The 26,847-nt window shown below is 26.3% G+C and overlaps 1 protein-coding gene across 1 annotated transcript; it reads right to left on the bottom strand.

The window, feature by feature from the left end:
• Positions 1-6,413: 6,413 nt before the first annotated feature.
• Positions 6,414-26,372, bottom strand: LOC129961031 (gastrula zinc finger protein XlCGF7.1-like). The gene is made up of 2 exons (XM_056074824.1): positions 26,131-26,372; positions 6,414-9,100 (listed from the first exon to the last, which is right to left on the bottom strand). The coding sequence occupies exon 2, from the start codon at positions 9,062-9,064 to the stop codon at positions 8,189-8,191; it is 876 nt and encodes a 291-aa protein (XP_055930799.1). The 5' UTR covers positions 9,065-9,100; positions 26,131-26,372; the 3' UTR covers positions 6,414-8,188.
• Positions 26,373-26,847: the final 475 nt, after the last annotated feature.

Genomic DNA, 26,847 nt, shown 5'->3' with positions numbered 1-26,847 from the left:
ATCAACAAATCACTCGCACTCATATGGCATTTGCGTGCTCCTAGATGGCAAAAATTATTGAAAAATGAATTATATATATAATATTACATAGTTATTCATTAATTATTAAACGATATCTATTCTTGAAATAAAATATTCTTTGCTTAGTTATCCACATAACAATACATCAAATTTAATAATTACAGCATATTCAGATATTTATAATACACTACATAAAAGAATCAAAAACTCCATATCAGGAAAATTTTAGATGCAATATTTTAAATTTGAATTAACAATTAAAAACTTCAGAACGATATAATAATTTGAATTTTAAAAATTGAATGAAAATTAATTTAAGTGACTAATTAATGCTAGTAATAATTCACTTTTACATTACACTAATTTATTGCATTACTAATTAAATTTTATAACTTAATGTAGCTAATATTTCATTTTTTAATAATTTTCAAAATTATTATTGTGTTAATTATTTTCCTAGTTATTTTCGTGCCGATAAATGGCGCTGATACATAACTTTATCACAAATCTATCATTTGAAAGACAATAAAAGATTAAAGCTTGCATTCTACAGCTTTTAAATCCTGATTTCTAAGTTCGAAGTCTAGCTATAAACTTTCCTTCCTGCTTTGATAATTAGTAAAAAATTTAATAAGCAGATTAAATGAAAAATATTTATAGCTCCAATAAATTTTAACCGTCAGGGGATAAATATAACTCAGGCGGATGTCTGCGATTTGAAGTAATGTGGATAATAAATTAAATGAATTAAGACTTCATAATTATCATTTCCTGCATACCATCAATGACAGTTTCCGTCTGAACAGATTTGGCAGCTATCGTGGACAGCTGAGAAGAAGGAAAGGGGTGGGGGCAAACATTTCAGTAAAAAAAATTGCAGGGCTATAGTTAAATTTTGCCTATTCAGAAGGTTCTAGATCCCCTTCTCTAGCTCCAAATGAATGAAATTTCACTAGTATGTAATACATGATGCACTCAGCGAAAATCTAGAGGAAAAAAAGATCTACTTCAAATTTTTGTCAATAGGTGGTACTTTTCTAATATTTAATGCGATCACTTTTCTTACCGAGGAAATCGACATGTCGACTTCATTTGCAATACCATATTGCAATGCAGTTTAGAATTCATTTAACACATGCATTACTGTATGGAGAATGGTTTGATAAATTTACGTAGCAGTAGAAATGTTTTCAAAGTTAGAAATGTCCACTTGTTTTCGTCATTCGTGGAACAAGCCTTTATTTCCTTAATTATTACAATTAGATGTATACTAATGGGCTGGAGATGGCTAGAAGAATGATTTTTAAAAAAACTGATGTCGTCTTTTTATCATTTGACCAATATCCTTGTAACATGAGTATTTACCTCTCTCTTCAAAATAATTTTGTGATCTCGATCAACAAAAAGAGAAGAAAATGTAGCTGTCTGATTATATATATATATATCAGTCAGCGACATGAAAATTTCATGAAATATACATGTACAACGTTCCCAAAAAAGTAGAACAAGCGTTTATTTCCTTAACTGTTGCAATTAGACAGAAAAAAGTCATGGAGAAAAGGACAGTAAGCAAAATATTTTCCTTACATTCATCTATAAGGACACAATGTTATATGCTTCTGTCTGTAAATTTTGCGGAAATATTATAAGACAAATTTTCTGTTCAGACCATTTTCTCATACCTCTGCCCGGTGTTTCGTTGTAATTTTCATGGATGATATACACATCTCTAAAGAATATTAAAAGAGCAGAGTCAGAAAATAATAACGCATTAATCCACTTTCAGTGAGTTTTAAAAAATGGTCAGATAATACATTAATTGAAGTTCTTAAAAACTTATTCAAAATGAACACCTTCGAGACTTATACAAAGTTCCATTTTTTTTAACGATACTTTGCATATGTGATCGAGTTCATTACCTGTGATTTGAAAAAGATATTTTGGAATTCGTCGGTAAAGATCTACATAGCGTGTACTACCAAAGCCAATTTATCCCCTTATTTTATTGAGACATATATTTACACCATTCAGTAGACTGTTGTACGTAGTGGAACTAGCAAAGAGTTTCTAAGTCTGCCACACCACACATTTACAGAAAATTGCAGTGATGATGATTCTTTTCTATGAAGAAAAGTTTTTTTTTAATTCCACAAGGGATACTTTTGAAGACTGATGTCTCTTTTTCGATTAAAGCAATATTCGTCTGTCCTAATTGCATTTCTTAGTAAAGAAGGATTTAATTTTACTTGTATTAGGACTTAATGGTAATGTTCTGTAATGCTATCGTCTTTTTGTCGAGGTAACATTGGTATCAGTCCATGGACTGCACGAATACTGTATAAAGCCCAGTTGTTACGTTGAAATAATATTCTCTACACCGACGGTTTTGGAATGTTGAGTTCTTGAGTGACTACTCGTATGTTAGCATGAGAATGACTTGTAAGATAAGTGAAAATAAGTTTCTGACCTCCATGTATAACGCCTTATCCTATGACACATCGAATTTTCTCTTCTACTTTTAGCAGAGACGATAGTAGAGGGAATAATACATAACAAAATCGACCATCATAATGAAGTATTAAATAGTTTTTTTAGGTTAAAAAGCAAAAATAAGATGTATTTAGTCTCCATTATGATTCCCTTTGGGCAAAATTTTATGTCGGTAAGAGTGAAAGAATCGTCAAATACTGCTTACATGTAGCTATCTCTTTCTCTTATAATTAGAGAATTATTAGAACAATTTTTATTTTCCTAAATTTATATGCAAATGTGGACACTAATTTATTTGTTCCATCATCAAACAGAAGCCTAAAAATAGTTCCTAAATTGATTCAGGCATAAACATTCCTCTATTGGGAAAATGAAAAATATTTAACAACTGTCAGTTTCTTTCACATATTAAAAGCCAAAAGCCGAAGGATAGAGTTTTTCCAGCACAATCAAGTTCTATAAGAGTAAAGAAAACTTAAAGACAGTAATGCATATACTCATCCATTAAATACTGTAGTTAAATGCTTAAGCATTAATGTTTATCGTACGACTGTAGCTTCAGAAGAATAGACTCAGTTTTTTACGAAGATTCCTTCCACGAATATAGACCTTTAAATAAAACAGAACTAAAAAAATAAATATTCAACATCTTCAAAAACGTTTGTAACGGGGATTTAAAGAGGAACATATTTCTGTTATATCTGAAATCTACAGGTCAAATAAATCTTACATTTGCGGGTCAAAGATAAAAAAACCTTTAAGGAAATTGTAATCGTAATCAAATTCATAGTATATTTTAATTTTTATATAATGAATGTTTGGTGGTTTTATTATTATTTTGTTATTTCCATTGAGGTTTTATAACTTTTTTCTAGGAGCTTCCCGTTTTTAAGGCTTTTATTTTGGCCAGTAAATTTCTGATAAAAAATTATTTTTCCTTTTAAATATCCCGTTAAAAAATTTCATTTATATTTATCATTTTCTAGATTTTAATGTTTATTTTTGATGAAACTGATCGGGCTTAAAAAAGGTGGAAGATTCCTAAAACTTAATCGAGAAACAGAATTAGTCACAGCGGCACTGCAAATCCGTGGGAAAAGAACTAAATTAAATCAGTCGGTTTTCGCCAATTTTGTGCACACATTCTACAGTTTCTTGAAATTCCATCTTAAACATCATAATATATTAAGATTCTGGACATCTAGGAGTAAATGCTGTAGTTTGTATATAATTTATTTAATTTTCTACGAGAATAATAAATACTCTAATTCGAAATCAGAATTTTTTTTTAAATTCTTATCTTTTAAGGCTTTAATAAATTTCTTACATTAATTAAATTTTTAACTAAAAATATAGATGCAAAAAACACCATAAAAAGATAAGATTCTAATAGAAATGCTCTGAAATTGAAAATTTCAACGTATTTATAATTAATAGCTGCTTTCAATGAATTTTGAAATTTTTTGTATGTGTCGTAATTTTTCTATATTATTGTAACTTTCGCAAAGAAAGTATCGTTTTCTTATTATAATACTAAAACGGCATTTAAAACCTTTTACTTTCTTCTTTTAAATTTTCAATATATTTTATTGCTCATGGTTACAAATATTATGAAATCGAGCAATTAATATTTCTTAAATGAATTTCTGTGCAATCCGTTTTTTACTAATTTAATGTTTTAATATGTATTTAGAGCTTTAAAATATCAAAATATTCTAAACTGTAGATAATAATAAAATAAATGAATAAAATAATTCATTAATCATTAAATATTTCAGTTGTAATACGAATGAAAAAATGAATGGAAAATTCTATGTTTACGAACATGAAAAATGATTAATAAATAAGCTCAGTCTTTGTTGTATTTAATGTATTCATTAATTAGATAGATTGTTGCACAGTGTATATTATTTACATTCAAGTGTAAACCGAGATAGAATTTTTGGATATTCAGAGGTAAATTTTTACATTTCGGTATTTATTTGATTTTCTTAATATTTTCCCTTTTATTATCTTCAGAAACTCCAAAACCAAGGATTACAAAAAAGGTAAGCTAGAAACATGTGCATTTCTGAAATTTTTTTCAGTAATCTTTTAAATGATTTTTGAAATAACAACCTAATAAAGCTTAAATATATTAACTGATTCGATTAAATTCCGAAATTTATTACATATAACAATGCACACTTTTTAAAAACGTAATTAACTTTTAATCTAATAAACAACGTGTCCCAAATGTTTGGTTGCTATTATAGAATCTTGGAAGAATATTAGTATCGGAATGAAAATGTTTCGTATTATCTGAAAATTTTGTACAGATATATCAAAGGGCATTTCATCAAAGGTTCAATATGCTTGTCTACATTTTATTGCAAATCCGAATTAGGTGCAAGTAGGAAGATTGGCGAAGAATTTTGAAACAGTTTTTATTTCCTTCTCTGAAATGTTCCACGGAATATAGGTTCACTTTTTTTTTTTTCTTCTTTTTCCCTTTATGCATTTAGATGAAAATTAGAATTTTAAATTAAATAAATGCTGACAGCCTAAAATTCTATCGACTCACGAAATATATTAAATTAAAGATCATCTACAGCAAATAAAATTATATTCTTATTTGCAATGAAGTTCTTAAGCAAGCTTCATCCTTCAGTTTATGTATTTGTAGTTTACAAAAAAATATCGGATATAAATTAAATATAATAATAGTTACATTTATTTTTAAAATGCATTGTGCAAAATTTGCATTTTTATATAGTAAGATGTGAATGCACATTTTTATTATGAAAATTAATTTTGTTGGTATTGGCAGAAAATTGAACATATATTGGATTAGCTAAAAGGGAGTAGCTTTTTTCAACTTTCAAAAGTTACTCTTAGCCCCCCCCCACACACACAAACTGAGTTCATATTAAAATAATTTTTGACTACTAAAATGATACCTATGTCTTTTTTGTTGTTGTTATTCTTTTTTTAAGCATTTTGCCCTTTGGATTTGTTTCTGGTTTCAGAAATCCAAGTTTTTGTAAATAATATATTTAAACTCATTGCATTTTCTGTCTTTATAAAATGCAACTAAAACTTCAATCAATTTTTTTAATGAATAGCCGTTAAATGGATTTTTTTCCAGTAATCCATACCATCTGTAACTATTTAAATGATTAATATGTCTTTTTTCTTTATTGTTGTTACTATACACTTCGTTATTATTCGTTAATCTCTTTTGATTTTTTAAAATCAGAAATTCAAATATATGGGAGTTATCTTATTAAGCTGATTATATATTTGCATTTACGAAATGAGCTAAAATTTCTATCATCTTCTTTATGAATAGCAGTAAAATGGCTCGTGTGATTCTTTTTTTACCCTTTATCATAAAAAAAAAAAAAAAAAAAAATCTGTGGACCAAGTTCTAAAGAAGAAAATTAAAAAATATGTAAAATAAGAAGAAATAAAAGAAACCTTTCCGTACAACTGCTAATAAAATGATAGCAAAAAGAAATTTAAATAATTTTTTACTTATTATTAAACTTAAGTATTGGACGATATTTTAAATTAAAGAAATTAACTTCATACAAAAAAAAAAAAAAAAAAAAGGATGCTACACGAATTGAAATCAATCAAATAAATTGTTAAAAATAAGTTTTAAAATCAAATCTGGATCGTTTATGGAAGTGTAACTCAATCATTGTTAACATTTTTGAAGAAACTGAAAATTATTTCTTTATAATGAAGGCTTTTCACTCTTCATTAGATTAAAAGGGAAGACTGATTACTCTTCATTAGTTTAAAAGGCAAGGCTTTTTTGGATCTACAGCTAGTAAAATTAAAATCTAGCATTTCTCATAAATAATGAGAAAAGAATAACTGAATATAAAATAATTTTCACAGGACCATTTATTAAGAAATGCTATTTATTTACAAAAACAACGAATAATTTATTCTTTGAAATGGGACCGCTCATGTCTTTCTAACGCATTTCTATTTTTAAAAGATTTAGGATACACATCAAATGCAAATGGTTTCTCATTTCAATAGAGTGCATAGTGCCGATCAAGACCAACTTTCATCTTAAAACTTTTACCACATTCTTTACACACATATGGCCTTAAGGAGGAATGAGTAGAATAATGTTTATGTAAATCAGTTTTCAATGTAAAAGCCCTGAAACAAACACCACACACACATGAGGTCACTCATCAATGTGTATTAGACGATGTTTTTCCAAATAGCCTTCGGATGTGAAATCTTTATCGCACAGATCACAAATATGCATTGGTTTTCGATCTGAAATTGTCAAGTAATGCTCCTGGAGGTTTGTTTTCAGTGTAAAGGCCTTGCTGCAAAGGTAGCAAACATGAGGTCTATGTCCCTCATGTATCAAATCATGCTTTTTCAGAAGGCTTTAGAAGTGGAATCTTTACCACATACATCACAAAGATTGGTTTTTTCTGAATAATGAGCGAGATTATGTTTCTCCACATTTGTCTTGTAGCTGAATGACTTGTCACATGCATCGCCCGAGTAAGGCTTTTCTTCATCATGGAACATGACATGTTTCAAAAGGTCTGCTTTGCTGGTAAAACATTTCTCATATTGGAAATAATTTGATTCATTTTCAGTTGACATATCAGGAACAAATGTTTTTTCCTTGTTGCTTGCTTCATGTACATGCATAAGCAGGTATTTAATCAAATCAGATCTTGCTGTGAAAGCTTCATGAAATTTTAATATGAATATATTAAAATTTTAATATATTCATATTTATATATAAGAAATAAAGTTTTAATCTATATTTTAGATGTTTGCACAAATGTAAAAGAATAGACAGATTCAATGACTATATTTACATTCACTTGACTCCTTTTCACATGTACGATTTATACAGTACAAATTTATTAAGTTAGTAATTTACTGTAAATTTATCAATTCTTATTCACTTCGAAATAACTGTTTTAAGTTAATTATTTAGTACAATGCTTGTGGCTAAAGACTTTATCTTGGATTTTCACCATAAACAATGTACTGCAAGATAGTGCTTTTTTATATTCTCTCAAAAATGTAAAGTGAGAGATAGCAAGCAACCACTGATGAGAAAATTAAGACATTGGCTCATATAAAAAAAAAAGAAGAAAAAAGGGGGAAGGCGGGTTGGGGGCGGGGATTTGATTAGTGGTTGAATAATCATCATTAATCATTGGCTTTCTATATGTTTTTAAATAAATAAAAAACATGATTTCAAATGAAATGTATAGAACAAAAGATATGGAATAGATATGGAACAAAAACTTTCATACTATTTTTTGAATTTTATAATAAAATGATAGCCAAAACAAATTAAAATAACTATTAATTTATTACTAAACTTGATTATTGAACAATATTTTAAATTAAATAAATTGCTAAAAAAATGTTTTAAAATCAAATCTAGATTGTTTACCAAAGTGTAACTCAATCATAGTTAACATTTTTGAAGAAACTGATCAATATTTGTTTAAAATAGAGACTTTTCATTCTGCATTTGTTTAAAAGACAAGGCTTTTCTAAATCTACAGCTAGTAAAATTAAAATCTACCTAACATTTCTCATAAACAATGAGAAAAGAATTACAGAATATAGAATAAATTTTACAGAACCATTTATTAAGAAATGCTATTTCTTTACAAAAACAACAAATAATTTATTCTGTGAAATGGGACCGCTCATGTCTTTCTAACGCATTTCTATTTTTAAAAGATTTAGGACACACATCGCATGCAAACGGTTTCTCATTTGAATGAACTGCATAATGCTGCTCAAGACCAACTTTCATCTTAAAACTTTTACCACATTCATTACACACATATGGTCTTATGGAGGAATGAGTAGAATAATGTTTATGTAAATTAGTTTTCAATGTAAAAGCCCTGAAACAAATACCACACACATGAGGTCGCTCATCAATGTGTATTAGACGATGTTTTTCCAAATAGCCCTTGGATGTGAAACCTTTATCACACAGATCACAAATATGCATTGGTTTTCGATTTGAATGTGTCAAATAATGCTTCTGGAGGTTTGTTTTCAGTGTAAAGGCCTTGCTGCAAATGTTGCAAACATGAGGTTTTTGTCCCTTATGTATCAAATCATGCTTTTGCAGATAGGCTTTAGATGTGAAATCTTTACCACATTCAACACAAAGATATCGTTTGGCTTTTCCTGGATCATGAATTAGATAATGCTTCTTCAGATTTGACTTGTGGCTGAATGACTTGTCACATGCATCACACAAGTAAGGCTTTTTGCCTTCGTGTAACATGACATGTTTCAAAAGGTATGCTCTGCTGGTAAAACATTTCTGGCATTTGTCACATTTGAAAGGTTTTGATTCATTTTTAGTTGACTTATCAGGAACAATAGTTTCTCCCTTGTTCTTTGTTTCATGTTCGTGCGTAAGCAGGTGTTCGGTTAAATCAGATCTTGTTGTGAAAGCTTTATGACACAGATGACATAGGTGAGGTATAACTGTAAATCTTGTTACACCGTTTTCTAATTTAAGAAGTTTGGTAACCAACATCTTTTCTCCAAAACGGAAATCCAAATAATTCCTTACCTAAAATGATAGCAAAATTATATCATGAATATTTCATTTCATAATAATGTTATAATATATCATAATAGTAAATAATAAATTACTATAAGCATTCTTCATAACAAACACAAATTCAGGTAGTAACAACAAGAGTTGTGTTATATCATGTATGATGCAATTATCTCTAACAATGCCAAACAAAATTCATATTGTGCTTAGTTTTAATTGGCTGATAAAGTAATTTGAATTGACCAATTGACACTCTTTCATACAGTCGCCTAAAATGCATCAAAGTCGATAAAAATCTTATTATATTAATATGTTAATATACCCTTGAAATTTTTAAGCAAGATTATTCCTCAGTAGTGAACTTCAGATATATTATAAGGGAGTTGTTACATTATCCTATTTAAAATTTATCAAAGCCCTCTTATTTTAAATATTTGTGTTGAAGCAAGAAACCAATCGATATTATCTGTGCTAACGCTAGAGAGATATTGATTATTTAACAATCATAAATAAGAAAAGAAACAGGAATCAAAGTGAAAAGTACTGCAATTTTGACTTCTATCGTCTGTTTTGATAAGTTGTGGACTTTAAAAAATGATATTAAATGCTTAGCCTTGTAGTGAACAAATGAATACTAATTTATATGTAGAGTTTAAAAACTGAAGTCTTAATAACTAACATGTATTTTCAAATGACACATGTATAAATACAAATAACAAAGCATCATACCATTTATAGTAATATATTCTTATTTCAATATTATATTTAGTAGTTGCATCAAGACTCATCATGTCTACATTCACAAAATATAGATGAATTGTGCCCAATATCGATTTCTCCAATTCTGACATTAGTATCATATATTATTTTTTCTTCTTATAATATCCAAAAAACATATCAAACATATTAAGTGTATTATTATAAACTGAAAAAATGATTCATAGACCCAACAATTCAAAACAAAAATTATGAAAAAGATAAGCATCAAATGTCTTGTCGACCTATATTTCAATCAATAAGACATTATTCCCAAAACCAGTGTCATCAAATTAGACAGTAGCAAACCAAAAATAAAAATAAGAAAAAGACATTATATCACTTCAAACAGATGTACATCTATATGTCTATTTTCTTATTACATCTCTGCTAATAATGAGTGAAATATTATAACCTTCAGTGTTTCAACAAATTACTCTTTATAATCAAAAATCCAGTTTTACATTTAGCCCAAACATTTAACCGTCTCTACGGCCATGAGAAGTATACTTACTACTAAATTCTCAAGATTTTTTTCAAGTTCTCAAAGATTTTTCAATAAAATAGAAACCTAGATTTTTCAGTTTATTTCACACAAAATGGTGCATCTTAATTTGTTATTTCTGTATTAATTAATCAAATTAATCAACAAATCAAAATAAATATATCTAATATGCAAAATAGGTACCTTTTCTTAAGTCTATCTTAATCCTAAAAATATTTTAACATACCAATACTAGAAAAATAGCTTTTTCAAGAGTTAATCATTATGTAAGTAATATTATATATATACATGTGTGCTTTGAATAAAAATTTACTCTGTAAAGAATCATTGATCACTTTTGTTTTAAATGTTAAAGTATATAGGGAATGCTTAAAAATTTCTTTAAAAAGTATAAGCGTTAAATACACTAAGAAGAATAAATGAAATAGAAAATAAATCACGAAAGCCAAAATATCATTATGGTTTCAAACTGATATGGTAAATTAATTTTACAGTATATATATACTTATGAAAAGAGAATGAAACCATTACTACACAAATATTTCAATTCCAAAACAGTATTGACATGCTATGAAGCCAAGGAATTAAGAACTAAAAATAAGTACATAAAATTATAATTCAATGTAGAGACACAATATATTTATTTCCAATAGCTCTTTCTCCTAAAATTTTTTAGATAATATGACTTTAAGAATAACATAATGTGGATTACTACTGATAGATACTCTGGAAATAATATCAGAGAAGTCATGTAACCTTTGAGCCCTAACTAGCTTTGTTCAACAGGGGCTTTGGGACATTTAGGTGAATGGTATTTCATGAGGAGCACACTAAATGTTTGATACGGGGTTCGGTTACCTCTGACAGTGATTGATGAGCAGCTTTTTAAGTCATGCTATGAGTGTAAAGGAAAAGGACATGTCAGATAGTAACTACAGGGATGAAACATAATTTATCAGTAAAGAGATTCTAAATTCAGTTATTGGATTTTTTTAACATTTTATTATGTTTACTATAAGTTTTTCAGTTTCTTTATGCATAAAATATTAAAATTTTTAATACACTTATAGATTTTAAAAAAAATCTATTTATTTCCTCTTTGTATTTTTACTTTTACTGTCTCTGATTTTTCCAATATTGCATCGAAATTAGTTTGCTCATTTTTCTTTTCTAATACCTTATTTAATCACAAATAAATTTTTCTAAATTTATTGCTTTACCAGAAATCTCAAATAAGACATTAAATAAAAAATTTCAACAATTACTGTTCCTTTACTCAACTTTTCACAATTAGTACATTTTAGAAAAATATGGTGACTGTTAATTAAAATGAATTGCTATATAATATTTAGAAATAATGTAAAATTTGATGCATTCAGCTTCAATTTTGAAGAAACATCTGTGAAAATAATTGGAAAATTGAGATATGTCTACATGCATTGAGATATGTCTAAATAGACTGAGATATGTCTACATGTGCATGAAAAGTAGATAATCATATATTTATTACCTTATATGTCAAAAACTTCCCAATTTTATACAAATACAGAAATTTTGCTGTTTGGGATAAAATTTATTGTTTTAATTATGAAATAAAATAGAAAATATTAATTTCAATTCAGAGACTAATTTGAATTGCTCAAAGAATTCTACAAGATCATGTAATAGAATTTTTTATGAGAATAAATAAAATGGTCATTTGAGCAATTCTTAGGAATAATTTTTTTTTCTGTTCAATATCGCCAGAGACCTCCATTTTGTACTTTAACTGATAAAAGAAAGATTTTTTTTTTTTTTTTTTTTTTTTTTTTTTTTGTAGAAGAAGCAAAAGAAGATAGAATTGTTTTAAGATACTCTTCATGGTCATCTTACTGAATTAGTTTTTCAGAGAATTAAATATACAATGCAGAAAGGAAGAGATTTTTACAAACTGCATTCTACATTACTGCTGATATTCGGAAATCAGAGATGTTTTAAATTTTATATTGGCAAGATAATGGTAATTTTTTAAAATCTTTTCATTGGGTTCTTTTCAATTTTCCAAGCCACAAAATACCTTATTTAATACTGCACTATATCTACAAAGTTTCTAAAAATGTTATTGATGAGTTTCAGAAAGCAAATAAAAGCATGCTCAGTTTTACTTTAATAATTAAAAACAAGCTTGCATGTTCAGGATTTTTGTTGCTAAAATAATTTTTCATTTTTTGAAGATCCAATGATAATTTTCATATGCTTCATATAAAGGTTAAAAAAAAAACACTAATCTTTAAAAACAAACTTAAAATACTACCCTTATTTTTATCAAATGTTTTCATGATTGATAAGTAAGAAAATACAATTTAGAAAAAAAAAAGTCCAAAAAAGATTCAAAGATATTTATCTTTTATGTTTAAATAGTTTACTTTTATTTTATTTCCAGAATTTACTCTTAATTCTATAGCAATGATAAAATACAAATAAAAAGAATGTATCTACACATGCATGAACGTAAATTCAGCAAACCCTTCCCTCAAACCACAACAGATTAAAAACTGACCATGCATTTCTATTACATTTAAATAATGTCCTCCTCCTGAAGTTTCTCTGAGATGATTCCATTGTGTTTTTGCCCATGTAAAACAGCTCAGGATTTTGAGCCAGTGGAATTGTCACACTTGCCAGGTTCATAGAGTTAAGGGTAGGCTTGAGGGGGCTGAGGTATAAATACACAAAGTCTTGCACTGCAGATTGATATTTTAAAAAAGAAATGCTCTCAACTTTTTTTTTTTTTTTTGTATGTTTGAATAATGGTTGTACAGATATTCAAACATTAACATGCAATAGCAGCATACTTCACTTTGAAAAATCTAAAAGTTGGGTGCTTTGAGTCTTACACATAGCTAATACCAACTATATAGTAAGGAAAATAAAAACTGCAATTATGCTTGTGTCATAATGACAGATCATGCATGTAAAATGAGGTGTGAAAATAAATAAAATATTCGTACTAAAAAGAAAGAATATTTAATGTAATTTAATAATGAACATAATTTAATTATATATTTCTATACTGCTTGATGCTTTTGTAAAAGATTGGTAAAATTTGGTTCAATCATGAAATAATATTTGGATCATTGTCAAGAACCAACATTATTTTCCAATTTATCTCATAAAATACTAAGTAAGGTGATTTCAGAAAGAAAAAATAAAATGTAGTTCAGATATCTATAAGCTACAATTTTACTAAATTGTACTCTTGACATGAATAACAAAGAAGAATTAATTGTCATTTCAAAATATGGTAATGAAGATGATTCCGAAAGTAATAAGAGAGGACAATTATGAAACAAATTTGTTCTTAGAGAAAATTTAAAACATATTAGGAAAGAAAGAACAAAAAAATCAGACTTGGGGGGGGGGTCTATAACAATGAAGCTAATATAAGAAGTTTCTATAAAAGTTGTGCAAATACTAGTGATAAATACATATATATATATATAATAATAATAAAAAAATTAAAAATCCACAGTACAGTATAAACTCGGAATAGGACAAAAGTTAGATCCAGATTTTGGAGGCAGTTCGATTTTTGTAAATTCAATTTTTGGGACTAAATAAAGAATATAAAATATTTCTGCAAATTCTTTGATGCCTGAGATAAATTTAATTTATCTCAGGCATCAGAGCACATCAAACACCTTATTCTAAAGCCACTGTAGAAAATAAAGCGGGGATGTTTTCTTGGAAAGTGTGAAAATTTATGAGATATCAATTGCTATAATTGTTCAGGTATCTTTAAGAGCACATCAGAGACAAGAGAACAAAAAAATCTGAAATCCAGCAAATCAAAAATAAATGAACGTCAGCCATTAAATATGATATATTAAATGAAATAAATACTGTGTCCAAGATATAATAGATTTTCGATATGAATAGCGATATAGCAAATTCACATTTTAAATGTCTTTTACATTTTTTAAAAAGTATTATGCATTAGAATTCTATCTTCTGCTACAGCAAAATTATCAAAAGATTGGAAAGTAACACCTGGGTTTAAAAATTGTAGGGGGAGGGAACCTTGAGAAAGATCAAAGTAATATTTTTTAAGAAAAATTATCTCGGCAATTTCATGCAGCAAATAAAATTTACCAATTTAAATTTTCTTTTGTCAGATGATAATGATATTATCTATCAGTTGAAGTTAAAATTTATCAATTAATATGCAGTAAACTTCAAGTTATCCATGGAAATGGGTATGCGGCAATCACGAAAATTAGAAAAATAAAAGAAAAAACACAAATCTCCTAAATCAAAAATTCTTTAGAGCAATTCCTAATTATAGATAGGGACTTACATGTGCAATCTAAACTTCAAAAATGTAGATATCAGTTCTTACAAATTTTTTGGCACACAAAAAAGGGGGATAGTTAAAAAACCTCTTTTTCATATTTTTGATTGAAGGTTTTTATAAAATTCATTTTGGGATAAACAATTCTGAATAGCCCAGAGTTTATTGCATATATATATTTTAGTGATTTATCAGTATTAAAAAGCACAAAATACTGGTGTTAAATATCTTTATTAGAAAAACAATTACATTCAATTCATCTTTAGCAAACATTTTAAATGATTAAATCCTTAATGTGTAAAAGAAAAAGTGAAATAATGCCAAAAAAAGTTTTTAATTTCCTATCTAAACATACTTACTATATTCGAACAAGATAAAATACTATTGCTAAATATCTATATACACAAGGTAAAATATTGGAATTTCTAATCAATTTTAGCAATATTAAAATATATTATATGTTATTTTCTTTTTCAGTTGAGATCTCAATTTATATATTGCTTATCACAAAATATTTAGTGTGCTACACTATTGAAAACAAACTGAGGAAAAAATACCCCCCAAAAAGAATCAAAACCATTCTACCAGCCATTTTATAGATCACACATTTACTTTACATTAATATATATATAAAGATATATTGCATGTGCAATACAGTAAAATTTATGTATCCTTCAAGGGATTGATGTCAAATGACATTGAAAAGACGAAAAATCAGAACTTTAATAAACACTTCGATTTTTAGAAATTTAATATTACTAATGCAAATTCATTTGAAAATAATATATATATTTTAAAAAAAATACATATTTTAGTTCTTTATCCTTGGAATGCAGCTTGAATTTAACTGACAGACTGTTAAGCATGTTTCGAATGCATACGCCATCCTGTTGTGGTTCCATCCTCGCCTGGTCACGATTCTAAAATTTACGTAGGTTTGACGCAAACTACAGTATAAATTTCGTTATTAATCTTCTAATCTGGCTCTGTTTTGATTCCAAAAAGGTTTCGTTGGAGTTAATTTTTGCATCAACATATTAATCATTCACTTGATTCAAACATAAAAATTAATTTCTCAGATCATTATACTGCAATTTATGTTTAATTTCTAATTTCATATTAATATGTTAATGACTTAAAGTTGTTTAAAATAAAATTTCATGACATTTCTTATATCTTTTTTATTTCTGCATTTGAAATAATGCTTTTTTTAAAAACAATTCTTTAATTCAATCAATAATCTTATATTTAGCTTTTTTTATATTTTAGTTATGCATATGGATCTGAAAAAACATAAAGAAGCACTCTCCCCTTCCTAGGAGCCCTGATACTATTAGTTACTAAAAGAGGGGCGGGGACATCTTTGTAATCTTTTTATTTACCATCACATCTTTCCAAAATTTGTGGCAATTTGTGGCTTAAATAGATAGGTTTATTCCAATCAACAAACTAATTAATCAAATATGAACATTCAGTGATATCTTAGAAACAATTACATACTTCTAAAAACATACATAATAAATAATTTTTTTTAAAAAAATCACTCAATAAAAGAAAATTATTATTATTTTTTTTTCATAACACCATGAGATATCAAAGATTTAATATCTTTTCATGAATTTTTCTCCATAAACATGAAAAAAAATCGAATTGTTACAGAGTGAAATCTTTCATAAGAGTAGAGCTAGAATACTAAAATATCAGAATTCAGAAATGTGTGACACACATGCCAAAAATATCTGAAATATTTTTTTAAAAATTGCAAAATTACTAGTCAAAAGGCAACACTGATTTTTCAAGGGACCCTTGCTCTACTTATTTTTATTTACATCTCCATTCTTTGTTAAACATGAGCTTTAACAATAATTATAATATCCAAACTGGTTATACATATATTCTAATTTTCAGATTAGACAATTTTAATTTAATTATTGCTCCCTGAAATTTTTTTTTCACCAATTAGTGATGTCTCAGCTTTTAAATTGGTTAAACGATCAATCTCATTTGCCATATTAATTTGTAGCTGTTAATTTCTTAGGGCAGGATCAGATAAAAAAAAGCTGAATTTTGAACTGATTAAAAAAGTAAAGGAAATGCCTCAATATTTAAATAATTTGATAACAAAACATTTATAATTTGAAAAATCATGCTCATATTGAGGAAAAATCTGAATAGTTAAGGAATTATTTTTCTGAAATTACAGAGAAGGAATTGAGGAATCATTTTTCTGAAATTACGGAGAATGAAAACAAAGAAAAATTCTTGTTTTACTACTAACAAGCTAAGATTTGTTTAATATACAATCACTAAAAAGATGTCTCTTTTTGGATAGAGTTTTGAATAAAATAGAATCAAACATAAGTCAAAAACTTCTCTGCAAATTTTGGAATGAAAATTGATAAACATACATAAAAATGGCTGTTGGATCAAATTATTAAAAATTCTCGGTTTCCATATCGGAAAAATTTTGAGAACCCAGCTAATCAGTTTGTTAAATGAAACAAGCCTGTCCCCTCAAGTCATTCCCATCAACACCAATTTTAAGACACAATAATAAATAATAAAATTACAGGTGTGGGTTTTTTTAAAATTAACTATACCTTTTTACTGCCACTGGTTACACCATCAACTTTTCCAAAAAAGCTCAAAATGTAGTAATTGAAATCTTGAGGACACAAGACCATTGTGAACTACCATTTAAATTAACAAGAGGAATTTGTGAGACTGAGTTTTTGTCATAAATAGTATTTTTTCTGATAATTAAGTGATTTTCACAACAATGACTCAGTGTGATTAACTTGTTATGGGATTGTTGTCCAAGCTCCCATATCTAAATTTAAAAACTCTGCAAAATAGGAAAAATTGTGATATATACTCAGTCAGAAATATATTATAAAATATTATATATTACACTACCAAATGTACCTTACATTAATAGGAATAAATATATTTTCATGAGAGTTTTTTGTTTTATTTTTTTCTGTGATGACATTTAAAGATGAGAATAATATCTAATAACATAGAATATACTTAATAGTTAACTGTTCTTCAAAGAATATGTGTAATATAAAATAGTTATGACAAACATCAACATAAATCATATTTGCCAATGATATATATAAACTTGGTTAGTGTACCAAATCATGTCTTTATCATAACATACTATATTGTTTATCTATTTTACTTTAAAAAAATCCATCTATAACTGCAAATGAAGTTACACTCCCAAAAGTATAATAAAGTTCACTCAGATTTGTTTTCTCGAATTACATTTAATATTGTTAAAGAGCTGTGAACACTGAAATTTGAATACCATTCAACACTAAACTATATAGTTTATTCAACATTAATTTATTCCAACAAAAACAAAATTTTATATCTTATTTATTTCTATTTAATAGTTACTAAATAAAAGTGTTTTTTCATCAGTTTTATTATACTTAATTGGATTATTATCAGTGACATCTTAAGTTTTATAAAGATTTCTTAAATACAGAAAAATAGAAAGAGCTATGAATGATAAAAAGCACAGACATGCACACACACACGAAAAAACTCTAGATCCTTACTATTTAAATGAGTCTTGAAAAACAATACAACAGAAAAATTCCAATTAATAAAAATTAAGACTAAAAGATCTATTTAGCATTTTTTTCTATACTTTTTAGTAAGTATTCCATCATCCAATCAAATAGATACATTCAATCTAATGGAGTTTATGGATTAGAGCCATAAATGAAATTTTATCTTATATGATAATGTTCAGCTACGTCTGAAATATTAAATAACATGAAGTACATTTTTATAAGAAGCGAGTAATAAGTATTAAACACAGTACTTCTTGAAACCAAAATATTAAATGACATGATAAACTATATATTTATAGGAAAATAGGAAGTACTGGAAGAAAGACTGCAGAAACTAAAGATAAAAACTGTTCAGTAGCAAAAACTAGTAACAAGTTCATTTTTTCTTTAATTTCACCCCTTCCTTCCTTAAAAAAAAAAAAAAGAAGAAGAAGAAGAAGAGTTCAGACAGTAATACTCAACCATTAATTCTATAGTTAAATACTTACATTCCTTAAACATTAATGTTTATTATGCAACTGTAGCATCTCAAGAATATACTCAATTTTTTCATTAAAATTCCTTCCAGTAAAGGTTTCAAATAATATGGAACCAAAAAAATAAATATTAAAAACTTTCTAAAATGCTTTTATCAGGTATTTAAAGATGAACATGTTTCTTTTTAATCAAAAATTTAAGATAAAATAAGCCTTACACATGTGCAACATCAGAAAATCCTTTAACAAAACTGAAATCGTAATCAAACTTATAGAATATCTTAATTTTTATATAAAAATGACAGGGATTTATTAATATTACTTTTTTTTGCAATTTTCTTTGTGATTTTATAACCTTTTCCAATAAATTTCTGTACATCATGTTTGTATGATTTTTATTTTGGCCAATAATTTCTGATAAAAATTATTTTTCCTTTTAAATACACCATTAAAAAAATTTCATTTATATTTATCATTTTCAAGATTTTAAAATTTACTTTTTTATGAAACCATTGTGGCTTAAAAAAAAGGCAGAAAACTCTTAAAACTTATTCAAGATATGTAATTAGAAATATCGGCCCTGCAAGTCAGTGGAAAAATCACTAAATTAAATCAGTCGGGTTTTGCTATTTTTGTGTACATATTCTAAGCAGTTTTTTGAAATTCCATCTTCAAAATCATAATATATTAAGATTCTAGGCATCTAGGAATAAATGCTTCAGCTTGTATATTATTTATTTATTTTTCTATGAGAATATTCGAATTCAAAATATTCAAATTCACAAATTTTTAAAAAATTATTATCATTTAAGAATTTTATTAAGTTTTTAGATAAATTAAATTTTTAGCCACAAATACAGATGTAAAAACAACATCATAAAAGGATAAGACTCTAAGAGAAATTCTCTCAAACTGAACATTTTAACATAGTTATTGTTAATCAATGCTTTCAATGAATATCATCTAATTTCTTTTATCTCATAATTTCTTTACATTATTACTTGACTTTTGCGATGCAAATATTGTTTCTTATTATAATACTAAAATGGTGATTCAAACCTTTTGCTGTTCTTCCTTTTAATTTTTACTATACTTCAATGCTCACAATTAAAAATACTGTGAAACTGAACAATTAATATTTCTTAAATGAAACTCTGTGCAATAAGTTTTCTACTAAGTTAATGTCTTAATTTATGCTAATATTTGAAAAATTATCAAAATATTCTAAACTGTAGTTAATAATGTTATAATTGAATAAAAGAATTCAATAGCTGTACAGAATTTCAGAATTCTAATACATAGTGAAAAATTCTACCTTTACAAAAATGAAAAATTATAAATAAATTTGCTCGGTGTTGTTATATTTAATACATTAATTATATACAATGTTACACGATATATATTATTTACAATCAAGTTTTCTCTGTAAAATGAATTTTCGGATATTCCGTGGAAAATTTTTACATTTCAGAATTTATTTAAGCGTTTTAAAATTTCCCCTTTTATTATTTTCAGAAACTCCAAAACCAAGAATTACACAAAAAGGTAAGGTAGAAACATGCACATTTCTGAAAATTTTCTTTAATCTTTTAAATGATTTTTGAAATAATAACCTAATAAAGCTTAGATATCTTAATTGATTAGACAAAAAAATAAATTGCAAAATTTATTACTGATGGCAATGTATAGTTTTGGCTTTAATAATTAGTTTCCATGTTTTTGGTTGCTACAATAGAAATTTGGGAGAGCATTAGTATCAGAATGAAAATATTCCTTATTATCTGGAAATTTATCTTAGAGATAAAACATTAAAGGACATTCAATCATAAGTTCAATATGGTTAAGACTCAACAGAACAGAAAATTGTATTGGAAATTTGAATTAGGTGAAAGTAGGAACATCAGAGAACTAAATTCTATAACAGTTTTCATTTTTTTCTTAGAAGTGTTATTCGGAATATCAGTTCATTCCCCCCCCCTTCAGAAAGAAATATTTTATATATTTAGATAAAAATTTGAATTTTAAATTAAATATAAGCTGAGAGCTGAAATTTTGTCAAATCACAATATATATTAAATTAAAGATCATCTACAGCAAATAAAATTAAGTTTTTATTACCATGAGCTATGAAAGTAAGCTCCATCCTGCAATTTACATATTTGTAATTTCTAAACAAATATTGCATATAAATTAAATTATTTTAATTAAATTATTGATTCAATTATTTTAATTCAATTTATTTAAAAAATGGCTTAAGTGTAAAATTTGTATTTTTATGTGTGCAAATGTACATTTTTATTATGAAAAATAATTTTGTTGACATTGACAGAAAATAGTACATATATTGGATTATCTAAAAGGGAGTAGCATTTTTCAACTTTCAAAAGTTCTTAGTCAAACACACTGATAAAAAAAACGAGTTTGACTTCTTTGAGTTTTTATTTTTTGTCATTATTCTTCTTGTTTTTAAGCATTTCGCCCTTTGGATTTGCTTCAGGTTTCAGACATCCAAGTTTATTAAATAATATATTTAAACTGATGTATGATTTTCTGTATTCATAAATGCAGCTAAAACTTCAACTAATTTTTTTTACTGAGTAAGAGAAGAAAGAATTTTTTTCCTGTAATCTATATCACCTACAGCTATTAAATGATTAGTATGTCTTTTTTTTTTTTGTTGTTGCTATACACCTCACTATTATTCATTAGTCTCTTTGAATTTTTTTCTGATATCAGAAACTCAAATATATGGAAGTTATCTTTTTAAACTTATTATATTTTTGCATTCATGAAATGAGCTAACATTTCTATCATTTTCTTTATGAATAGCAGCAAAATAGTTTTTTTAAGATCGAAGAAAATAATAAAAAATCGTAACAAATAGTCCATATGTATTTATTAATATTATAAAATAATTACCGACAAAGGTACTATAAAATTAATGGAATTGCTCAACACACAACAATCCTTAAAACAAATTTATTGTTAGTTTATCGCTTATTTCATATTTGTGCCTTTTGGTTATTCAAAGCAAGTGGTGCTTTATTAGATATAATGATAAATTAAATAAAAGTGAAACAGTGGTTATAATTATGAGCATTTTTTTGTATGTATGATTAAAATAGTTTTATATATAGAGTGGAATAAAAGAAAAGCAACTTCAATTACAGATGAATTTTTCCAAAGTAATCTTATGAAATTACATGTATGAACTAGAGGTCCATCAACAGTATTCTCCATAAGGCAATTAGTAGCCATTTCATTCATGTTTGTTTTATCTTACAATATGTTTGGCAATACAGAAGAGGAATGTGATGTTATTCGTTCTTCCATGGCATAAGGTTTTAGATTGTGAAAATTGATTGCATTGAAGAAAAACAAGAAGAGGGACGTGAACGCTCACTCGCACTGACTCATACACAGGACTGATACGAGCATTTACATCCATTTTGGAAAAGTTTTGCAATATGATAATACACAAATATTTAAACACAGAACAAGCTGACAAAGTTTTGTTGTATATTGTCAGAACATCCACCATAGAGCCTGATCTTTCATCATGTGAATTGGCATTCAAGGCAAGAAAAGGCTTTGAAGAATAGTGTTTTTAACATGTAAAGCAAAGTCGTGCATAAAATTCGAAACTGCATTCATCCCTGCAAAATGATTTTGGTAAAATTTTTTAAAGAGTAAGCTACAGCATTCCATTTAGTAGCTTCTATATGGTTTTCTTTTGATCCACTTTTATAATTTTAAGATAGTGAAAACCTCCAATGATGAGCAGTTCTCTCACAGCAACTTAATTAAAATATCTAATTAAATTTATCAAGGTCATCAGAACCATAAAAAAGATAGCATTGCAAAAATGTGCTTAATTTTCTCATTTGTACTTGCACAATAGAATGATCAAATGCACATTTGCATGGTTTATTTTTTTTATTATTTTTTTTTAGAAAAAGGTGTTTAAAAGTCAAGATAGATAATATTTATCGCAAAAAATGATGTTAACAAGAGGCTGACTAAACTACAAACTAAAAAAATGAAAAGACTACATTTTTTCATGAAACAGAAAATTTATAATTTTTTGTATTTTTATCATGCGTTGATTAATGTAATATTTGAGCATACACTTGTTACTAAAATGCCCCTGTTTCAACATTTACAAGCAGCTGTAACAAAACTAATGAAATTTCTTTTTATAAATTAATAATAGAAAAGTAATAAAATTTTTTCATAAACATTACAAGTTCCTTTCACATCATCTATTCTATAAAAACAATTCTTTGCATGTATTTTATATTTTTATGCCAAGATTCTGAGAACTGTAATAAAATAAAAAGTGGCTTCTTTGCCAAAATATGGAAGAATGCTTGTTAAAGAAAAATTTTATGAATGATTTTTTTATAATTCAGATATTTTTGTTCAAATTTTAATAGCAATTTCATTTCTATAAAAAGAAGCTCAACCTGGATCAAAGCCTTCAACTACAAAGTACTTGATATATTTTATGACCTAATTTTACTCGTTTATGGATTTAAATTAAACAGACTACTAGCCTTTCTGTATTTATATAGAAATAAAATTGTCATCTGTAAAACTCTATCATCTAATGATACGATTTGTGTGCTTTAATTAAATTTTAGTATACTGATTAATTAGTAGTCAGATTATGATCTATCATATCCTGAAATTTAACATACAGGAATAATCATATATCACTTTACTTAGCGTAATTGTTTAAATATCATGTAGGGGAGAATAATTTCATTTTAATATTTCTAATATGCAAGTATTATTAATTTTCAAGTTAGATCCCTAATAATAAATAACTAAAAATAAATAAATAAACAGTTCTAAAATTCAGTAAATGAATATTAAAATGAATTCTCAAAAATTATGGACATAATTTTATACATTAATTTTGTCAAATAAGAAGGATGTATTTTCTTAAATTGAAAACCTAGCTTACAATTATTTGGAAGAATTATAATATTATAAAAAATTTCAATAATATAGGGCCTATGCATGAACTCTTATATATGATGCAAAATTTTGAAAAAGAATGACAACAGAAGAATAAAAGCATGTTTTCATTAACTGTTTTGAAAAATGAGCAATTAATTCATTTACGTTTCATTATATGTTACTGAATGAATACTCAATATCTTTTACAATTTCAGTTTTATTTCAATATAAGCATCTCTCAAGGAATTATGTAAAAATTTATTTTCTTAAGATTTTCTTTTTAATTATTTTATTACTGCCTTCATTATTGTTTCGTTGATGTTATAATGAAAACTGAAATTTTAATATAATATTTAAATAAATTATGGAATATTCAAAACCTGTTTTTCTAATGAAACGGATTAGTAAATATTCAACATTTATAAATCTAAGCTATTAAAAAAAATTCCCCCCACCCCAAGATTTTAACAGTGTTCGGTAGAGTTAAAATGAAAAACAGCAGTAAATTGTTAGTGACAATTCAGAATAAGCAGGGGAAAAAAAATTTTTTTTTTTTTTCAATAAATACAGTATAGACCAATTTAAAATAGAAAAAAAATGTCCACTTTTTAACATGACTAAATAATTGTCCTATATAAAAAGTTTAAAAATTGTCCTGTTCATCTACATTCCAAGGATTATAGATGAACAGGAAAATAAAATAATGAACATTATAACGATAGAAATGAAAGATTATTTTAGAGTACCCAATATAATTTACGCTGATAGGAATAAATATAATTTCATGATTTTTTTTTTTCTTAAGTTTTAGTTTATGAATTTCTCAAAAACAATTGCTGAATAAAAAACATATTATTACAAATTTCTATAGTCCTGATTTCAAAAATTTATTCTTTTCTATAATAACAATAATGTGAGATTAGTATCCGGTATCATAAAATATTTTCAACAGATTACTTTTCTTCAAGGATATCTGTGTTAAAAAACTTACGATTATTCAACATAATACATATTTGCGATTGATATTCATAAGTCTGATTAGTGTACCAAATAAAATAATTTCATTATCATAACATATTATTGTTTACTAGTTTTATTTTTAAAAACTCATCTGTAATTTTAAATGTAGTTATGCTCCCAAAAGCATAATAATGCTTCACTCAGAATTGCTTTCCTGAATCACATTTATTATTTTTAATGGATTTTTGCAACTGAAATTTACATACCATACTTAACCAAACTATACATTATTCAATAGTTTTTTTCCAAATAAATGCCGATTTTTAATAGTTAATAAAAGCATTTTTTGGACAGTTTTATTATGCTTCATTGGATTATTATCAATGGCAAGATGAAAAAGATTATAAATATTTATTAAATATAGAACAAGAAAAAGAGCAATGGATAAAAAGCACAGGCAAAACAGTATACCCATCTTTACTTTTTAAATCTCTGGTAGAAAAAAAAGAAGGAAAAAAAAAAAAACACACAAACCGCAAAAAATCTTCTGATTAATGAAAATTAATAATTAAACATGCATGCCATTTTTTTCTCAATATAATATTATTGAATTTTGTAGACAAATTTTGCATTTTTTTTATAATTATCAGGAAGCATTCCATCATTCAATTTTGAAGGTATTTATTTATTAGAGTAATATAATAAACATTATATAACATGAAAATGGGCAGCTATGTATGAATTATTAAATAACTTCATAAAGTACATTTTATAGGAAACAAGCAAGAAGCACAGGAAGAAAGATTGCAGAAACAAAAGCAAAACCACGTTAAGTCCCACTTCTAGTACTATTTTGTTTCATTTTTTGATTTTAACACACACACAAACAAAAAAAGAAACATGTTTAAAGAATGACATCTAATTTAACATAACTTAGATTTTTTTTAATGTATTCTGCTCAGCGATATTTAGAGTATAATAAAGAGCAGTATACTAAGAATCATAAATACAACTGACATTTAATGCCATTAAGAATTTATTAACTACTCGAAAAATTCTGGAAATGATCTATATTTATGAAGCAAAACATATGTGTCCATTAACCTGTATAACTTAACAACCCTAAAAATAATTTGACCCTTGCTATAATTTTTCTTCTTTGCCATTCTTTTGGAATATGGAAACTACTTCAAAGTGTAATGAATTTAAGTACTACCATATTATTTATGTTTGATATAATTATCATTTTAGATTTTACATAAATAAAAAATAATGAATTTCAACTCCACGTTAAAGCTCTTAATAATTACTCAAATTTTTTACTCACTACTTAAAAGACTGTTCATTTTAAGATTTCTTTTGAAAATATACACATCGGTAGAAAAAAAATACATTTAAATTGAAATGTTTCTGAAATTTTATAAATTCAGATTTTAATTGATTGTCTAATAAGTGTAACTTACGATTTCATTTATAATCTAAATGCTGCTACAGCTGAAACTCGGTACTCCATGATCTATTTGATACATAGGAAATATTTTTGTTCATCTACTCTTATTTAAAACTTTGAAGCTTTTCGTAATTTTAGAATTTTTTAAATTGTACTTGTACCATCTACAATCTTACTATTTTCTAGCATATATTTTTAATTAGAGATTCGACCCGAAATTTCAACAAAGAAAGAAACACGAAAATATGAAAACACAATTTTTTTTTTTTTTTTTTTTTTTCTCGAACAGTGAAAGTAACAGTTAGCATGAAAGCACGAGTGTATATTCCTGCAGGACCAATAAACTCTTTTCATCTCTAAAACAAAGTATTTGTATTTTTAAATTTATTCTTCATAAATTTAATGCTTTAAAAAGATTTCCTTTGCAGAAAAACGGGATTGCCATTTTAATTATGAATTCAGAATTAAATCAAATTTTGTTTCAGTAATTAATTTGTGGAATTAATATTACGTTTAAAATAAAATTAAATTTCATTAAATGGATAACTAATAAAACCCGCCGATCATAATTCAAATTAATAGTCACAAATAGGATGCATAATCGACGAATTTTTTAATAAAATGTTTTTACTATTTTTATTTTTAAATATTTGTTCAAAATTACTGTTATTTTAATCACATTTTGAATTAAAAACTGTAGCACAAGGTGGGTTCACACGAGTCCAACTGT

The sequence above is a fragment of the Argiope bruennichi genome, chromosome X2 (genome assembly GCF_947563725.1).
Source record: "Argiope bruennichi chromosome X2, qqArgBrue1.1, whole genome shotgun sequence".
Classification (NCBI taxonomy): domain Eukaryota; kingdom Metazoa; phylum Arthropoda; class Arachnida; order Araneae; family Araneidae; genus Argiope; species Argiope bruennichi.
The sequence above is the reverse complement of the archived record's forward strand: the minus strand, read 5'-3'. Positions and strand labels throughout refer to the sequence as shown.

What these genes read in the sequence shown, in the direction of transcription:
- LOC129961031 (XM_056074824.1), bottom strand. Translation starts at nt 9,064, where the DNA reads ATGTTGGTTACCAAACTTCTTAAATTAGAAAACGGTGTAACAAGATTT.